General features: G+C 39.7%; 1 protein-coding gene across 6 annotated transcripts in view; it reads right to left on the bottom strand.

Moving 5' to 3' along the window:
- Positions 1 to 2,228: 2,228 nt before the first annotated feature.
- Positions 2,229 to 17,088, bottom strand: part of FRY (FRY microtubule binding protein) — a 257,340-nt gene continuing 242,480 nt past the window's right edge. For 5 of the 6 annotated variants that reach the window (XM_068143156.1, XM_068143114.1, XM_068143147.1 and 2 more), the window contains 6 exons: positions 16,512 to 16,610; positions 15,909 to 15,992; positions 10,081 to 10,098; positions 6,992 to 7,102; positions 4,367 to 4,560; positions 2,229 to 3,789 (listed from right to left, as the gene is read on the bottom strand). In XM_068143156.1, coding sequence (XP_067999257.1) covers positions 3,531 to 3,789; positions 4,367 to 4,560; positions 6,992 to 7,102; positions 10,081 to 10,098; positions 15,909 to 15,992; positions 16,512 to 16,610 — 765 coding nt within the window. In that variant the 3' untranslated portion in view covers positions 2,229 to 3,530. The remainder of the gene's footprint in view (positions 3,790 to 4,366; positions 4,561 to 6,991; positions 7,103 to 10,080; positions 10,099 to 15,908; positions 15,993 to 16,511; positions 16,611 to 17,088) is intronic. The other variant, XM_068143140.1, reaches the window with a different exon arrangement.

A 17,088-nucleotide genomic window follows, 5' to 3' on the forward strand; every position in this document is an offset into this window, starting at 1 on the left:
ATTGAATCAAGTTGCTCAAGGTAGTGGTTAATGGAGTACTCTGACTGGAGTGCAGGAGGTGGCCTGACCTAGGACCAGTTTTGTCCAACATCTTTACTAGTGACTGGGAAAAGGCAACAGTGTACTTGTCAAGTTTGCAGGTGATACCATACCAGGTAGACCAGTAAAAACAGCTGAAAGCAATGCAGTCATTTTGAGGCATCTTAGCTGACTGGAGGAATGGGTCAATAGGAGCTTTATGCTATTTGGCAGGGAGGAGAGGAGGTTCCTACTGAGAGATGGGGATAACCTTTTGCAGTGATACAGATGGGACTGCCTGGCTAGAGGGGCAGCTCCTTGGAAAGTGCCTATGGGGTTTGGTTGGCAGGGAGCTGGGCCTGGAGCTAATAGTGAGCCCTTGCAGTAAAGTGCAGCAGCCAGATCCTTTGCTATGTGACCAGAGGAAGAGCCAGTGGGGTGGGGGAAGTGATGGTCCCCCCTTATTTGACACTCACTTGACCACATCTAGTTTTGGAGTCTGCAAAAGAAAGATGTTGATCAACTGTAAAGAGTTCTGTGGAAGCCACCACGCTGGTCACAGGGCTGAAGCATTTGCTTTGTGAGGAGACAGTGAAGGAACTGGGCTTGTTCAGCCTGAAGAAGAGAAGACTTCAGGGGGGCCTAACATTGCCTGTCAGGTTATGATTATTCAGGAAAGATGGAGCCAGGCCATTCAGTGTAGCTCATGGTAATGGTCTGCAAGAACACATACATAAAATGAAACAAGATAGCTTCACACTTTTCTTTTTTAACACCCCCCCCTCCATCCTGAGAACAGTTAAGTAGACAAACTGGACAGAGGCTGTGCACTCTCCATCCCTGAATGTTTTCAAGACTCCTCTAGAAAAAGGCCTGAGTAACCTGATCTGATTTTCTGTCTGACCCTGCTTCAAGTGGGGATTGGACTGGATTACCTCCTCAGGTTCCTTCCAATTTGAATTTCCCTGTGATTCTGCAATACGTAAAATATCCCTGATTTTGCCAAGGGATAGAGCAGAACTCATCTTTCACCAACCACTAACAGTTTTGCAGACCATCCAGACTGCAGTTCTAAATACCTTTCAAAAGTGGAACACACACTGAAATCTGAAGACCTCTGACCACTGCAGATGCAAAGCAAATCACACAAGGCTGTGATTTGCCTTACGGCTGTTTTGTCCTGCAGCTACAACTGTGTTGCAGAGCTCTGGACTGCAAAATCAGTAAAACCTGCAAAAGAAGTCAGCTCCACCCATTTTATGCATCAGTGCAAACATTTTTCAAGAGCTATGTAAAACTGTTTATGCATCTTGAAAAACAAAAAGGAGAGGGCTTTACTGGATTATCAGAGCTGAGGCTGATGCAGGAGCTGGACAGCTCTATCTTCAGCATGAGAAAAAAACCACCCCAAACTTCATCGAACCCCAAAGCTGGAACAAACATGACCTTTACTGATGGTTTGCTTTTCTTTTTGAAACAGAAATAAATCTTCACCTCCATTTTGGAATTTTTTCAGTTATGAGACTTCTTTAGTCAACATATTCTTCCTGGTTGAGCTCTAAGCCCTGGTATTATAGCAGTTACTGGGATCGATGCTCGACTTAATGGGAAATGCTGTTTCCTCATAGTCTTGATTCTTCTGCCGTTGTTGATTGTGATGATTGCAGTTGACAGAGAAGGTGGCTCTGAGGTGACCTTATTGTGGCCATCCAGTATCTAAAGAGAGCCTACAAGAATGCTGGGGAGGGACTTCCTAGCGTGTCAGGAAGTGATAGGACTAGGGAGAATGGAATGAAGCTGGGGGTGGGGAGATTCAGGCTGGACCTGAGGAAGACGTTCTTCACCGTGAGAGTGGTGAAGCCCTGGACTAGGTTGTCCAGGGAGGTGGTTGGGGCACCGTCCCTGGAGGTGTTTAAGAGCAGGCTGGATGAGGCTCTGGCCAGCCTGATCTAGTGTGGGGTGTCCCTGCCCAGGGCAGGGGGGTTGGAACTAGATGATCCTTGTGGTCCCTTCCAACCCTGACTGATACTATGATACTAAGTACAGACTGACAAAACAAATCCTTATATTTCTCATTTGTTTCTTTCAGTGTAAGAGATGGTTTCACCATAAATAATGAGAAAGGTCTCCTTTGGGGCTGCTCAGCATGGGTACCATCTGCAACAGTATATATAGATTCAGACAAGCAGACAATCTTCACAACCATACTCTGCTGTGATTACATATGACTTTTATATTTCAGTTAAATGGATGTACTGATCCAAATATCAACCAAAGTCACTTCACAAAAACGGTTAAGTGTATTTACAGAGTGAATAAGTTACATAGTTGTCAGAATAAAAGTGTCTCAGATGTGCAACAGATTTACATGCATACATTTAACACTGGACAGCAGTTAAATGTAAGAAAAAACCCCATACAAGTATGACTTTTATATATACATTACAAATAAAATAAGACATCTCTTTAAAGAAACTTAACATGAGAACTTGCATTTCACCTTAATATTTTTACTTTTTTTTTTTATACTCAAAATCTTATCTTAAATAAAAATAATGCATGCATAATAGTTCAAAAGATTCGACTCTGCGATGGGACTTTTCTCCTACAAAATGGCATGTTAAATTAGATCAGCCCTCCTTTAATAGTATAAATATATTCATAAAAGCAACCCTCTAGTAAAAAGCAGCCAAGGTCCTTAAAAAAAACCCAAAAGGATAAAAAAAAAAACAAAAGGAAAATAAAACAACAAAAAATAAAACTCTACCAAGAGCATTCATGATGCTTGGGGGGGGCCTAAGAACAGACCTCTGCAATATGATCCAGTACCTTCAGAGACAGTAGCCTAGTAACATTAGGAAATGTACTTCATAGCAGCTCGTTGTTTTAAGATACAGTAATCATATTCAAATTACAGTGTACATCGAACTGTAGTCCATTTACAGTTTGTTTCATATACACAGGCTCTCAGCTTTTGACCAACAAGTTTCCAAGCTTCTGTGGCCAGCTTCATTCTGCCCATCTTTCACTCAACCAAATAAGAGAAATAAGAAAGGAAAAAAAATAAAATGTACAAGTTTTTTTTTCTTCTTTTTTTGCCTTTTTCTTTTTTAACAAAAAACAAAGAAATATTATTTTTTTTTGTGAAGGAAACATTGCACTCTTGCCAACCTAAAATTAATTTGCTATAAAGGAAGTATTGTTCAGTGTAGTAGGCTTTGGTATGCAATGGATGTCACTTCTTCAGTAGTGAGTTGCAGTTGCTCAGTGAAACGCTAGCCGATTTTTGTGCAACAGAGGACAAAGGATGTTGTCCCAGGTGCTCTATGCTACCTTTGTCCTTACAGTATTGCTACACAGTTGAAGTTCAGCCCGTATCTGTTTAGAAGAAATCCTGAATGTAACAAGAGTGAGTACAGTTTGACCAAACCTTTGAAAGGCTGAGAAGACATTGAGCCACCTCACTCCAACAGGGCAGCACTCCCATCTTGAAAGAGGACACAAGAGTCCTGTCAGAGACTTGTGCCAGAAACGCTGGAGTCTGGAAGAAAAGTATTGATGACTCGGTAGCTCTGAGCTCTGCGAATCATATCGCGGATCTCTATATTCAGTTCCATCAATTTGGTACAGATTTCAGTCAGGCTCTGGTTGGAGCCCACCAGTGCATAGGTGCCCGTCTGACCCAAGGTTTGGTGCCGGAAGTAAATGTTCAGTAGTGTCTGGACTTCATCGTCAGAGCTACTTCCAAAGATATCATTGGGCCACAAAATCCTGCAATGAAACAGGAAAAGAATGTGCATATCATTATGGGTCTATAAGTACGGATGGATGCTAGGTGATATGAGATCTGTAAAAGGACAACTGACTCTGAAAGAAGAACTCACTTAAAAGCTGAAAGGAACTCACTATTTTATACTACTTTTTTGTTACTCAGACTCTGGTATCAGGCACTGAAACCACATAAATGCCACAATTACTATTACCTAAAAAAATAATGTATCTGAAGAGTACTCATTCAACTAAGTGCCTGAGCTGAATGTCAGCTGATGCCAGTGATATACACCTATGAGGAATTAGCGCTAAGATTTTTAAGAGCCTCAAATAAGTACTTTTGATCTATTCAATGTAATTAAACATCCTAGCAGTAGCAAGTATATGCTTGTTTTACTGACTTGACACTGCTACTTGTGGCACCCCCCTGCAAAAGTTAACAATATCAATACCTTCTAATTAACTAATTAATTATGCTGACCAAGCACATTCCATTTAGTATGAAGTGAGGAAGGTGATAAGCACATACTTCTCTAGTAACACAAAAGTCTAATATGACCCAAGTAGCAACACTTGCCTGCATTCTCTTATTTGCTGGACGGCTTTAACGAGTTCGTTGTTTTTCAGACACTCCAGCATGGACTGAATAGCTGCTTCTGTCGAATTGAATGTGGGCTCAGATTCCGTTGTCGGAGGCTCAGCTGCGAGTGCAGCAGTAGCATCCTTAAGATTTTTCTTCAACTCACTCAGTTCTCTTGACATATTTAACAGCTGTTGCAAAGAGAAAGGTGAGAGGTAAGGATTTTCATTCTCCTCAGGCACCAAAGGGAGCAGGTATCTCAGATCCGTTCTTACTACTAGATTGGATGCACACCTTATGGAAAAGGCCTCATTTTAACACTAGAGCTTTTCTTGATCACCATGCTCTGCACAACATAGAGAAAACACAAACTACAAATTGTTAAGCCATGTGCCTCCTTTAACCCCATGCTGCGTTTTTGGCTTGCTAAAATGCAAAAGCACACATCTAATCAGTCCTTTATTTCTCACTCCTGTTACTTGTTTATATCATAGTGAAAAAGTTTCTGAAAGCACATTTTTCCTAGCAATGATGTTGCTTGCTTACAAAACACACGCAGGATCAGATAGGATTAACAGGTGAACAGGAACTGCATAACCCTTTGTTAGCCTGACAAGTTAATATCTCAAAACAAATAATTCACAAGTGTACAGTTAATTTCCAAAGATCTACCTTTTTATTCTCCTGTATGCTAAAAAAACTAGCCACATAAGCCAACAATGGAACTTCCTTTAAATACTAGTCTGTGGCTCCAGCAAAATATGTGAATTTTATGGTGAAACAGCTATTCCTCATGTTACTGTTTCTCAGTTTATTTATAACAATCTAACAAAAAACATAACTGTGAAGTAGAGTTACAGAAATCAATCCTCTTATAAAGAGCACAAAATACTTCCAATATTTACAGTCCTCTAAGACTAGATGCCTACTGCCCTATCTTCTCTTAAAAATGAACAGCTCAATCACATTATAAGCCTGTGCTCAGAATAGTTCCTTAAGACCAAGTACTCATATACCTGCTACAGAATATCTGGTAAACCAAACCATTTCCATTTACAGAGAATCTGTAAACTACTAAATACTGTAAGAAAATACATTTTAGTACTTGAAACTTTGTTCTACAGCTACAAGCAAAGTACAGTAACTTCTACTCCTCAGTACTTCAAAATATATACAATTTAGCTGGAGAAAAATATGTAAGGAACAACAAGTTATTCTACTACCTTTCTTTAATTTGTGATCATTTAACTTAAAGGGATCACCTCAAAGATGTTTTGAAGTATTACATATTGTATGGAATTGCTGAAAATAAACTTGACTCTTAAGTATTCTTCTTGTGTTTTAAAGTAAGATACATAGATTTATCTAAAACCAGAAGGCTATTAGGGTCAAAAGTGACAGGGTGAAAACTATGAAAGAAGCAAGCTTGTAAAAATCACAGAACTAAAAGAACTTATACCATTAAAGTATTTAGTATAATGATGCTTTAAAAATAGATTTAATACTCTTTAGAAACATTAAACTAATTTTGATTTATTTATCCAGAGAATAAGATCAGGGAGTACATCTGCAGTCAAAATGTAAGGCAGTTCTACACAGCACCTTTGCTTGCTCAGATATAAGTGGATGCAAAACTATGAAATAGCTGTTTGTCAAAACCCACTGCAGCTATTTCTCCTATAATGCCCATGCAACTGAGACAGTCTATATGGCTGCAAATTGCAATACATTATTCCAGCATAACCCCTAACTTTGCATCTGTGTTCAGATTCATTTACCAAATGATTTTGTTACTGTCATGCTAACAAATGCTCCTGGTCTAAGTGTCTCCACAGATTTCAGAGGGTATCAGTCACGATCTAGGAAAATGGTACTTTCTCTCTCTGAGTGAAAAAGTCTCATTTTCCCTAAAAAATGAAGGCCTCAATTAAAATAAAAATAAATCACTTACAGGCATTCACACAGTGTGAGCCCTCCCTGCATGCAAAGTGAGTGAGTGAAGATTTCATATATCATTCTAGTTTGCTACCACTGACTGAAATGATCCTTGAAGATCAAATGTGTGAAAGATTGCAGTCTCTGAAAGTACAGTCAATTACAACCCCCCCAATGTGGTGACTGCAGGTGCTGCTGTATGGAAGGGTTTTGTCAGCAGACCTATATTTATAGTTTAGAGTAGTTTAGAATAGAATAGAATAAACCAGTTTGGAAGAGACCTTCAAGATCTCTATCCAACACCACCTAATCAACTAGCCCATGCAACCAAGCACCCTGTCAAGTCTCCTCCTGAAGACCTCCAGTGATGGCAATTCCACCACCTCCCCGGGCAGCCCATTCCAATGGGCAATCTCTCTCTGCGTAAAACTTCCTCCTGACCTCCAGCCTGAACTTCCCCTGGCGCAGCCTGAGACTGTGTCCTCTTGTTCTGGTACTGGCTGCCTGGGAGAAGAGACCAACCTCTGCCTGTTTACAACCCCCCTTCAGGTTGTTGTAGAGAGCAATAACGTCACCCCTGAGTCTATATATATATAGTTTAATCTGGTGAGCATCCATAGAAACAAAAATAAGAACATGAATGTAAGGTGGTGTTTTCAGTGTAAGGCTTTGTAGTTTGTTACATACCTCTGGCATGGAACTGACTTCATGCACTTGTCCAATAAGTTTACAGTAGGACTGAAAAAGCAACAGCAGCTGGAAATGCAGTTTATATAACCTCTGACACAGTTCCAATTGCTAAGGAAAGATTTGTAGAAGAAGATATAATGAATAAAGATCAGTGAGTTGGGATAACTGACATAGTTCAGCTTTTCAGAAACATCATTTTACTGAAGCATGATTATACTATTGCAGAAAACAAGTTATATACAACACTGAAAATCAAAATCCTAATGGCTAGCTCTCATGTATCAGCATCAACCTTGAAGCAGTTTATATCAATTATCTTCACTGTCTCCAGTTTGCAGCTGGAAAGTAGAGGCAGAATATGGGGGAAATTGCTGCATAGAACATACAACTCCTCAAAACTACAGAACTGGTCAAAGACCTCTTCTGAGAGGATGGAAACTCCAGAGAGAAGTGATGGAAGTAGTTGTCCAAGTGGGTCAAAACTCCTGCCTGCTTCTCTGAGGGGAGAGGAAGAAAGACCATAAATCCAGCCAGGAGCAGGAAGGAGGTAAAAACATCTCTACAACTTAAAGCTCAGCTCATGCATTTCCCACCATCTTAAAGAAACTATACAACAGAGAGATGGAGTGTAATATCTAAGAGGGCATCTGGCTTCTACAATTTATTTTCACAGATTAAGTAGATCCTGTTCTGTGAATAGTAAGTTGCTTCTTCCAGTGTAATGTGCAGCACCACACAGAAGGTGTCTGACACACTGAAGTAACATGCAATGAGCACCTCTGTCAGAGATGTCAAGTGAATATGCTTATGGTCCTGCTATCTGTGTTTCTATTAGAGGGGGGAATCTTGTGGTCCCACAGCTGGATCATAGTGGGGAAGGGAAGAATATTTAATCTCTAGCAAAATTCTGCAAGTGGATGTTGGGAGGCCTCCTGACCCTTTGGCAAGAAAGCCTTACAGACTTCAGACCCTCTTTGATTTGTCTTCTCTTAGAAAAAGAGTGACCAAGAGTGGGCCCAATGATCTTTCCATTTGCCTGGAGGAACTGGAACAGAGTTTCATGTCAAATATGGCAGAAGGAAGCAGCAGCTATTAATGTCTTTGCTTCCTTAAAGCACTTCATATATATTTATCTGTTAGCATAGTAATACAAATGCCAGCACAAATACTAATGAAAAGTACTTAAAAAACATTATGGATGTTAACTGTTTATTTACATATACTTCAATATCAAAGTGCCAAGGTTTATATTAATAAGCCCAAATTAGAACCATAAGCTTCCAGTTCCCAAAATTTCTGTACCAGACAGACAAAGCTGAGGAGCTGAGGCCAAACAAGAGGTTCTTTGGGAGAAATCAGCTTTGTTCATTAGGGGGCAGAGGGGTGATCACAACCCAGTTGTGAAGAGTCATCCAAGGGCACTGCCAAAACCCAGTAGAGTTACTCTCCTTCTGAAGTAGTTTTATGGAGGAGAGTGGGAGCAGGGGGAGAATGCCAAGCCAGCAGGTATCCACCTGGCAGGGTTTGTCCTGCTGAAGGCCAAGACAACCTTGCACCTCAGTGTTGGTGCCACAGCAGCAGAGTTCAGCACTGTGAGTTTGCCTAGTCTGAGCTCTGTGCTGTTATGGGTAACCTCTTTCTTGTATCTGAGTTGGTATGTTTAATGATGCTTAATGGTAAGCAGCATCAGAGTGATCCTGCCCTAAATGGAAGGGAGGAATCCCACCAAAACCGACACAATAAGACCCACAGGAGATGAAGAAAGTCACAGCAGATCTGTGACGGGGAAAAGAGGGAGGGAATGGATGTGTGATCTGCTAGGTCAGAACTAATGTGAACAGGGACAAAACCTATTGGTGGCCAAAACAATGCAGAGGCAGGGCATGAGGGACACTGCCTGTTAAATAAGCCTGTCCAGAGGTCATTGTCTGTAACTGAGGCTATGGAACACTGCCAATTTTGCATCTGTGTGGCTAACTGTTCTTTTCCCAAATAAAGACTGACTGTTTAGATAGGACCTCCTGGAAGTGTCTCTGGCTTCTGTCTTCTCTCAAACCATGCTTGGGAATGTCAAGGGCTGGCTGGTGCCCAAGCCAGGGAAGGTGCTGGCTGGTCATCCCCAGTGCTGACCCATGGGCATACACACTTGCTCCCTGGTCAAATTGAGTTCACCAGCAGGGACAAAGCCCGAGGTGCTCCAGTGAGGATCAAATTAATTCTATTCAATTTTTGGAGAAGGGGCAGCACTACGTTGCAGTTAAACAAACAAATACTTGAAGTTGTCACAGGGAGTCAAAATCAATGGAAAACCAGGACATGGCATAACAATTAAAAAATGAAAAACATCTCATGATAGCTTGGCATGAAACACACTTTTTTTCTCTCTCTGTTGAGAACAGTATCATAGAATTGTGTAGAATAGTTTGGGTTGGAAGGGACCTCCTAAGGTCCTCCAGTCCAACCCCCACCCCCCCAGCCCCACAGTGAGCCTCTACTAGATCAGGTTACCCAGAGCCCTGTCAAGCCCAGTCTTGAATATCTCCAGTTTTAAGCCTTCTGGCTGCTAACCTGAATGAAGACAAACTAATGCCCACTTGAAGACTCAAGATCAACTCACTCAGTATTCAGTTACTATATCAAACACTTTATCAAGTTACTATATCCTTCCTAAATAAGCATTAGAAACAAATCATGGTGAAACTATTAATCAACATCACCAAAAGCTATTTTAAAGATAACTATCAACAATATGTTTTAGGTTTGCATTAGGACAAATTGAAAATGATGAATTTTAAAATAACATTCTTTTTTCAAATCTTCCACCCTAGCATATTCTATCAATTCAAGTAAGCAAACAATTGTGAATGACCTTTTGAAACAGCATATAAAGGTGCCAGAATTTTGGCAGAACTTCAGATTTAACAGAACACACCTTAGTGAATTATTTTCACCACTGCATGTGGAACCACATATGCTACAGGAAAATTATAGTAAAAAGAAAAACATGCTTAGAAGTAAACCAGTAAAATTGGGGTGTATTAGTCCATCTACAGATGGACAAAGAATAGGAAAGAACTTCAACTTACTGCAAGAGATTCCATTTGCTACACAGCAAGCATGGCACAGGAGAAAAGGAAAGGAAAGAAAGTATAGCGTCAGTGTAATGCATGCAATAGGAAGCACAGCCCATCTTTAATAGCAAAACTTGTCAGCAGTATTAGCAATGCTTGCCTCAACCTGGTAACTGGTTGGAAACATCACATACAACATGCACAGCATTCTCAAGAAAACCAAGCTGTAATTCTAATTGCAAATTGCAGTCTAAATAGCCCCAGTTAGGTCTTCATATTTATTAGTTTTAATTTGTCCCACTCAGTAGCTCAGGAACTCACAGTGAAATCGTGTTAGAAAACTCTTGAAACAATACTTTTATTCAAATTGGCTTTGTTATCAAAAAAGAGCTCATCTTGCAAAGTACTTCAAAAAATGGACAAGGTTTTCAAGTGATGAACACAACTGAACTTTGTCATTTATAACTGTTTTGTTATTTACAGATACTTCCAGTTTTGGATGTAGTAGATCTGAGGAAATTTCCAGGATAATCTTTGTGACTGGTGGGTTTATTACTTGGCACATTGCAATGGAAAAGTTTTGCATACAGCTTTTATGTTATGGCTATTGCAAGAAAAAATTTTGAAATCCATCCAGTTTGGTTTCACTGAGTGGCAATGGCACAACTGGAGGCATCTTTCTGTTCCCTTCCCTCACCAGTAATGATTCACTGATTCATAATTCTGGAACTACTACTACGTCAGTGTAGGTGCTGTTGCAATAGCAATAACAATTCTAATTGACCTATGTTATAATTTCAAAGATGAAGGGACTATCTTCTCTCCTCAAAACAGAAGTGTTCCTCTTTTCTGTGCCAATAACTAGCATTTGCAATGGGTACATCTAATGCAGCTTTCCTTATTTTACGTATTTTATGCTCTCACACATTTTAGATGAACAGAGCCATCATGTAACTGCTGTAACTAACAAACACAATGACCTCTGCCCAGTTACAACCTGATGTCAGTGCATATGCACACAGTGCTAGTAAACATTTGGACTTCTTACTAAAATTGTTTACCTGATCATCTACACAAAGGCAGCAAACACTGAAATGTGAAATAATGCTGACTTTGTGCAGCCTAACAACATTTTTCAGTCTGGCTTCTCTCCATGGGCATGGGTATTAAAAAATGCATTGAAAGTATTGTCCCAAAACCTACACTATTCTTCTATAAAATCATGACAAACTAAGCTTTGAGCTCTTGTGCTGTTTTACACCTTTAACATTGCTTGAATAACCTTTTTTCTTCTGTTTGATACTCTTGATAAAATCCCTTTTTATCTTGGCTTCCATACAGTTGATATAAGTTAAGCTCTGCAAAGGGAAATTCAAGATAAGAAGGCAAGAGCAGACAGATCACAGTGCTCTAGTAAATACACAGGTGTGTTGGCTTGTGTTTTTCCAACTTTGTCTGTCTGAAGCTCCTCTGAAGTTCAGCATGTGACCAAATTTCATTTGGACTTTCAAAAATATTGGAATCCACATATAATTTCTAATTTGCCATGGAATTTACTTTAAGGAAGAGGGAGGGTGGGGGAAGCAGCAAATCAGTGAATTCCATGGTGTTTTGTGGTCTTTCCCCCCCACTGTTTCCAAAACCAGGGCAAGCAAGGAGGAGGAGGGGAAACAAAACAAAACACACACAAAAAAAAAAAAGGGAAGGGGGTTTCACATTACATGAAAAAAACCACCTTCTTGGATACAAAATCTCCCTACGTTACTGATGTTCAACTCCATATTGCTTTAAATTTTCAAGATTGTAACTTATCTTCCTCTCTCTTTCAGCATAAAATGCAATATTCCTTGGAAGTTGAAAAGACACTATTTGTAGAACCAAGTGCCACTTCTTTTAGTCCCCAGCAGCAAGGGCTCAAGGTGGCATGATCCTAAACATCTTCTCAGTTTCTAGTTTGCCTCCTATAGTAAGGGGGGGTGGTGGTGTAGATTAGTTACTAGTCACCACACAATCGGTGGTTTGCAGCTAGTGAATGATACAGCTAAGAAGGACACACCTCCTAGCAGCAATGCCAATTCTTACTGAGACAGAGTTTAGCAGATCAGGGAGATAGAAAAGTAACAATCTTTAGGTCACAGGCCTTCTTGTTTCATCAAGGAATCATTTTGACAGTCTGCAAAGAGGTGAGAGTCACGCAGTAATTTCTTCAGCCAAAACCCCTTCGATGGCAACAGTAATTTCTTGGCACAGGAGAGTCTCGCTGTAACAAAATAACTGCTGTATGCAACCCTTATCTGTCTGAGAGAAAAGAGAGGTACAGCATATGCTGTTCATTATTAAATATCCACTGGACTTGAAGGGTAGTAGAAATTACTCCATCCAGAGAAATCTAAACCAGATCTGTGTTCTTCCTTTAGAAAAGCTGCCTACCCAACCAATTTGACCACATTGTCAGTCCGTGGATTAGTCAAACAGCAGTGAGATAACTGTCAAACAGCATGGATTAGTCAAACAGCAGTGAGATATTGATTATCAGGAAATTTCTAACTTAACAGTGAGACTCACTGTGCCTTCAGCTTTACTATAACCAGCTCCAGATGACTATGGTCCCAAGAGGTACACCTCTAGTCTTATGGGTGGCCTAGAGTAATTGAACCTTTAGCCACAGGGGAATTCATAGCAACAGGAACATTCTGAATTTTTTGGTCAAATCTTTATGGGGTGGACTGTGTTTTAAGTGCTGATTAACAGTTCAAGTTTGCAAAGCCTACATCCATTAGCTCCAGGTGAGCTCTGGGATGAGCAAAGCTTTAAGAAAGGTATATCCTGATTTTGGACTTAGAGAGTAAACTGTCTCACTTGGAGATAAATATTTGAATTAACAGTGCTAACTGACAAGAAAAAGAGGGTCTTCTATGTATCTTTTTTCCAGGAAAAGAAAAATCAACCAACCAAAACAACTCCCAAAACCAACCTCAAGCAAAAGTGATCCTTGACTAGATTTAAAAACAATCCCTGTTCAGTACAGTTGGGAATGTACTCATATTTGTACTCATTTAAGGCTGAGACACCTGCACAGACAGCATCATAGTATGTGCAGTTGCCTGTAAACTGACTCCTGGGTCCTTGTGACTCCGTTGCTCAAAGTAGCATCAAAGCTTCCAAATCACAGACACACCCAAATCATGTAGACTGCTGCAAGATTAAGGCAAGGAAAGACATTCTGGGACGTGAAGCTTCTCAGAAAAGTTGCTAGCTCTAGTAGCTGACCTAGACAACTTCTATTTCAAGCTTCTTCAATGTCAGAATAAGCAATTTCTGCCTTTGTTCATTTTCAGTAACAGTCACAATGGTCAACAAATTATGTGTAATTATTTTGAAGTGAGATCTGATTGGAGAAACTGGTGCCAAGCCAATTATCAGCATCAGCAGGCATTTGTGATGCAATTGCTTGTGCTAATGATGAATTTGGTCTCAGGTCTGCCTCAGAACCCATAGAGGGGACTATTTTCATCTCAAGATTTTTACCAGGTGGGAGTTGTGAGGATCTAATATTTCTTCCTTCTGTAGAGTAAGGTGTTGATTTTTCTTCCTTACAATAAATTCTGAATGTTTCCCAGAAGCAGCCTGACTTTGTGCTTAAGTAAGCAATTTCTTTAGGCCAGAAGTTTTCAGGGCCTAGTCTAACCCTCAATGTCTTTAATTACTTCGGTTCCCTTATGACCACCACTATAAGACACTTTTTCTTCCCTCTACAATTATTAGATTCTTTAGTCTTTCAGATTAAAGGAGGTGAGGAAAGGTAAAACAAATACTTGCCAGCTGTGGAGTATTTTTTAAATTTTTATTTCCTTGGTTTCCCTGGACTCTTCCTCCCATCACAATTCTGCCAAATGAACAGAATGTTCCGTTGGCAAGAGCTGCTTTGACCGACAGGTGAATGAGGAAGAGCGGAAAGAAATCTGCCTGCAGATCAAAGACCTACTGTCCTGTCAACTTCCAAGGAATAACATATTGTGGGATGAAGGAATAACACTGGGGAGAGATTAGGGGTTCCTGCAGGAGTGTGAAACCCTTCTTCTCAGTGTGATAAGCAATTAAGAATACTAACCCCTGCTTCACAAAAACCACATTTATTTCTGAAACAGAATTTTTAAAAGCCCCTCTACAAGTGGAACTTGACATTTACTAACTTCTAGATATATTTAGGCCAGTTATGTGAGCTCACATCACAGTTTATTCCTTATCCTCAGCCTTCTCTCTGCTTTTCCAAAAAAGGAACAAGGTGGATTATCAGCAGGATTTGTGATCCTCCATCTCTCTTTATTGGGCTCCAAAAGAGGGATTAAGAAGATAGGTTAAGTTGTATACATCAAGGTATGTAACATTACAGTCTCAGGTCACTCTTCAGGGTGTTGTGCATCAGTGGAAGAGTAAGCCCATGCATGTTTCAGTAGTTATGCCTGCCTACATATACTTTACTTCCCACTTCTGATGCACTTGCAGGAGAAGTATTAGCATGTATTCAAGGTCTTTCTTTTTTGTATGTGAGAATAGCTCAGTTGTTACAGTGAATGGGGAAGCTGCAATTACAGAAGAGACAGTATCTTCTTTAAATGCCTTTGAAGGTGTCTGTAACTTTCTCGTGTCAATGCCAGGTAAGAGAAGATTGAAGAGTTTTCCCACTGCCTGTGATTGCAGCCAAAGGATTTATTAGCAAATTAGATTTGCTAATAAGGTCCAGGAAGCCAAAATGCAGGCACAGCAAGGATTTGGGATTCTTGGGAAATAGTGTTTAATAAATAAATAACCAAAGGAATTCAAAGACAGGAAGACAAATACAAAGAAGTGGGAAAGAGGTTGAGATAAACCCAAAAGAAAATAAAGTGAATTAGGGGAAAAGACAAACCGAAGCCAACATAAGAATAAACCTAGGTATTTGAAAAAGCAGTTGTTGTGACAGGCAACTGCAACTGTGTGATCTGAAGATTTCACTATTATCTTTTATAAATTAAAATACATGGAAAGAGGAGATGTTTCTGCTTCCTGATTTTGGCTAATTTTCTCTATCCCCCTCTTTTTCCCACTTCTCCATTCTTTTTCCTCCAAAAGGAAAAAACACCACAAAATAACACTTCTCAACTCATTCTGTATCACCAAGATACCAGCTGTTTCCTACACAAAGTATACCAGGTAACAAGAATGCCTGCTGATGGTGCCAATTTCTGAAAAGAGTGATTTCTTAGCTGGAATCAGCACCATATATATATTTATATATATGTATACATACATATTTATATATACACATATACATACATATTTACACATATACACATAAAACTTTTGTTCAAAAGTGATAGAGATGTTTTGCCTTAGCTATAAATGATTATCTACAGCATAAATTATTTCACTGGCTATTTCACAGTCATTAAAGTGTATTTCAAGCAGGCAAGTCTTCCTGGGGACACACAGAGTCTGTAACAGCTGTAGATAAAATAGGTGTAATGTGGGAGCACAGCACACTAGCAATGATTGTCAGACACACTGTGCTGTGTGAAACTACTGCTGCAATGTCTTCCTAGAAGGGACAGCACACACAGCCCAGGCAGGGTTAGCTCTGCTTCCTCATCTAAACTAGGAAGGCAGAAGTATTGCCTTTGAATACTTCCCTTTTCCTGTGGCCAGGCAACAAAACTGAGGCAATAATACCTTCAAGCCTTAAGGGTGAAAACTGGATTATTTCCAAGCCCAGCAGAGAGTACAGCAGACTCTTGTGGGTTCAAGAACGAGATATATCATACATGTCACTTTACAGGGCAGAGGTAATACTGCTCATTCGTTACCTTCTCTTCTGAGTCTCCTGGCTGGCAGGTAATAACTCCATCTCGTGAGCCCCCAGCAAATGTTGCTTTGCAGTTTGCAAGCCACTGTTTCCAGAGAGAAATAAAAAAAAAAGGTATGAATAAAGCAGTTTCACAGCACAGCATGTAAACAAAATTTCACAATTACACTTGTTCACACAGACTGTGAGAATTTGCTTTGACTGTCATGGTGCAGTTGATTAGATGGTGTTGGGTGATAGCTTGGACTTGATGATCTCAAAGGTCTTTTCCAACCTGGTCTAGTCTATTCTATCCTGGCCCAGTTCAAAAAGTGTAGTCTTGGTTTCCATTATTATTTGAATTGCATAAACCAAGAAAATAAATGAACAACCAAACAGAAGAAAGAACAGAAATGTGAAAGATGTCAGTGTTTCCATGACTAAGGATACAACAGCTAATTTTTTAGTTCATATGTTCAGGACAAAATATTTAATGAATCTAGTATCTGAAACATGTTTTTCTACTGAATATTAGTTTAGACAGATCTCAGTGTATCTGTAGTCTTCAGATATAGCATAAATACAGACAGGTACAAAACCAAGAATGTAACATACTCCATCATACCGAGAGTGTTGCCTCTTTCCTATTGTTGTACGTGTCCAGGTACTCCTGCAGTTCTAGAACACTGAACTTCAGCTTCTCAAGAAGGCCACAAGACAGTAGCTGGAGAAATTAAATCAAAAGGTCTAGTAAATATCACTATAAAATAACAAGAATATTAGTGGAGGAGAAAGCATAGTGAATATCTTGCAAAAGAATACTTAGATTTAGATACTAATACTGAAAAATACTTGTATGCAAAAATATGCATAAATAGAATACTATGCTGAAAACTCAACAGAAAAAGTTGCACCTATGATAATGCAGAATGGAAACTGTGTTCAACAGCTTTGCAGAAGAATTCCTTAAAATAAAAGTACTGCACACAGCTTAATTAACTGTTCTGCACATCTCTCTGATGATGCAAGGCACAGCTCTTTTATGGTCACTATAGTTGGCCCACAATTACACATTGCAAGTTCCCACCTCTAGACTTCTGTGTGAAGCGACACTGTCCTGATGCTGCTGGATAAATATGGGCCAGAATGAAAACAATGGGAAAAGCCATCCCATTCACTCCTTATTATGTATTTTTATCACC

Source organism: Melanerpes formicivorus, unplaced genomic scaffold (genome assembly GCF_026170545.1).
Source record: "Melanerpes formicivorus ecotype bairdi unplaced genomic scaffold, bMelFor1.0.p_v2 SCAF_1, whole genome shotgun sequence".
In the NCBI taxonomy this organism is placed as follows: domain Eukaryota; kingdom Metazoa; phylum Chordata; class Aves; order Piciformes; family Picidae; genus Melanerpes; species Melanerpes formicivorus.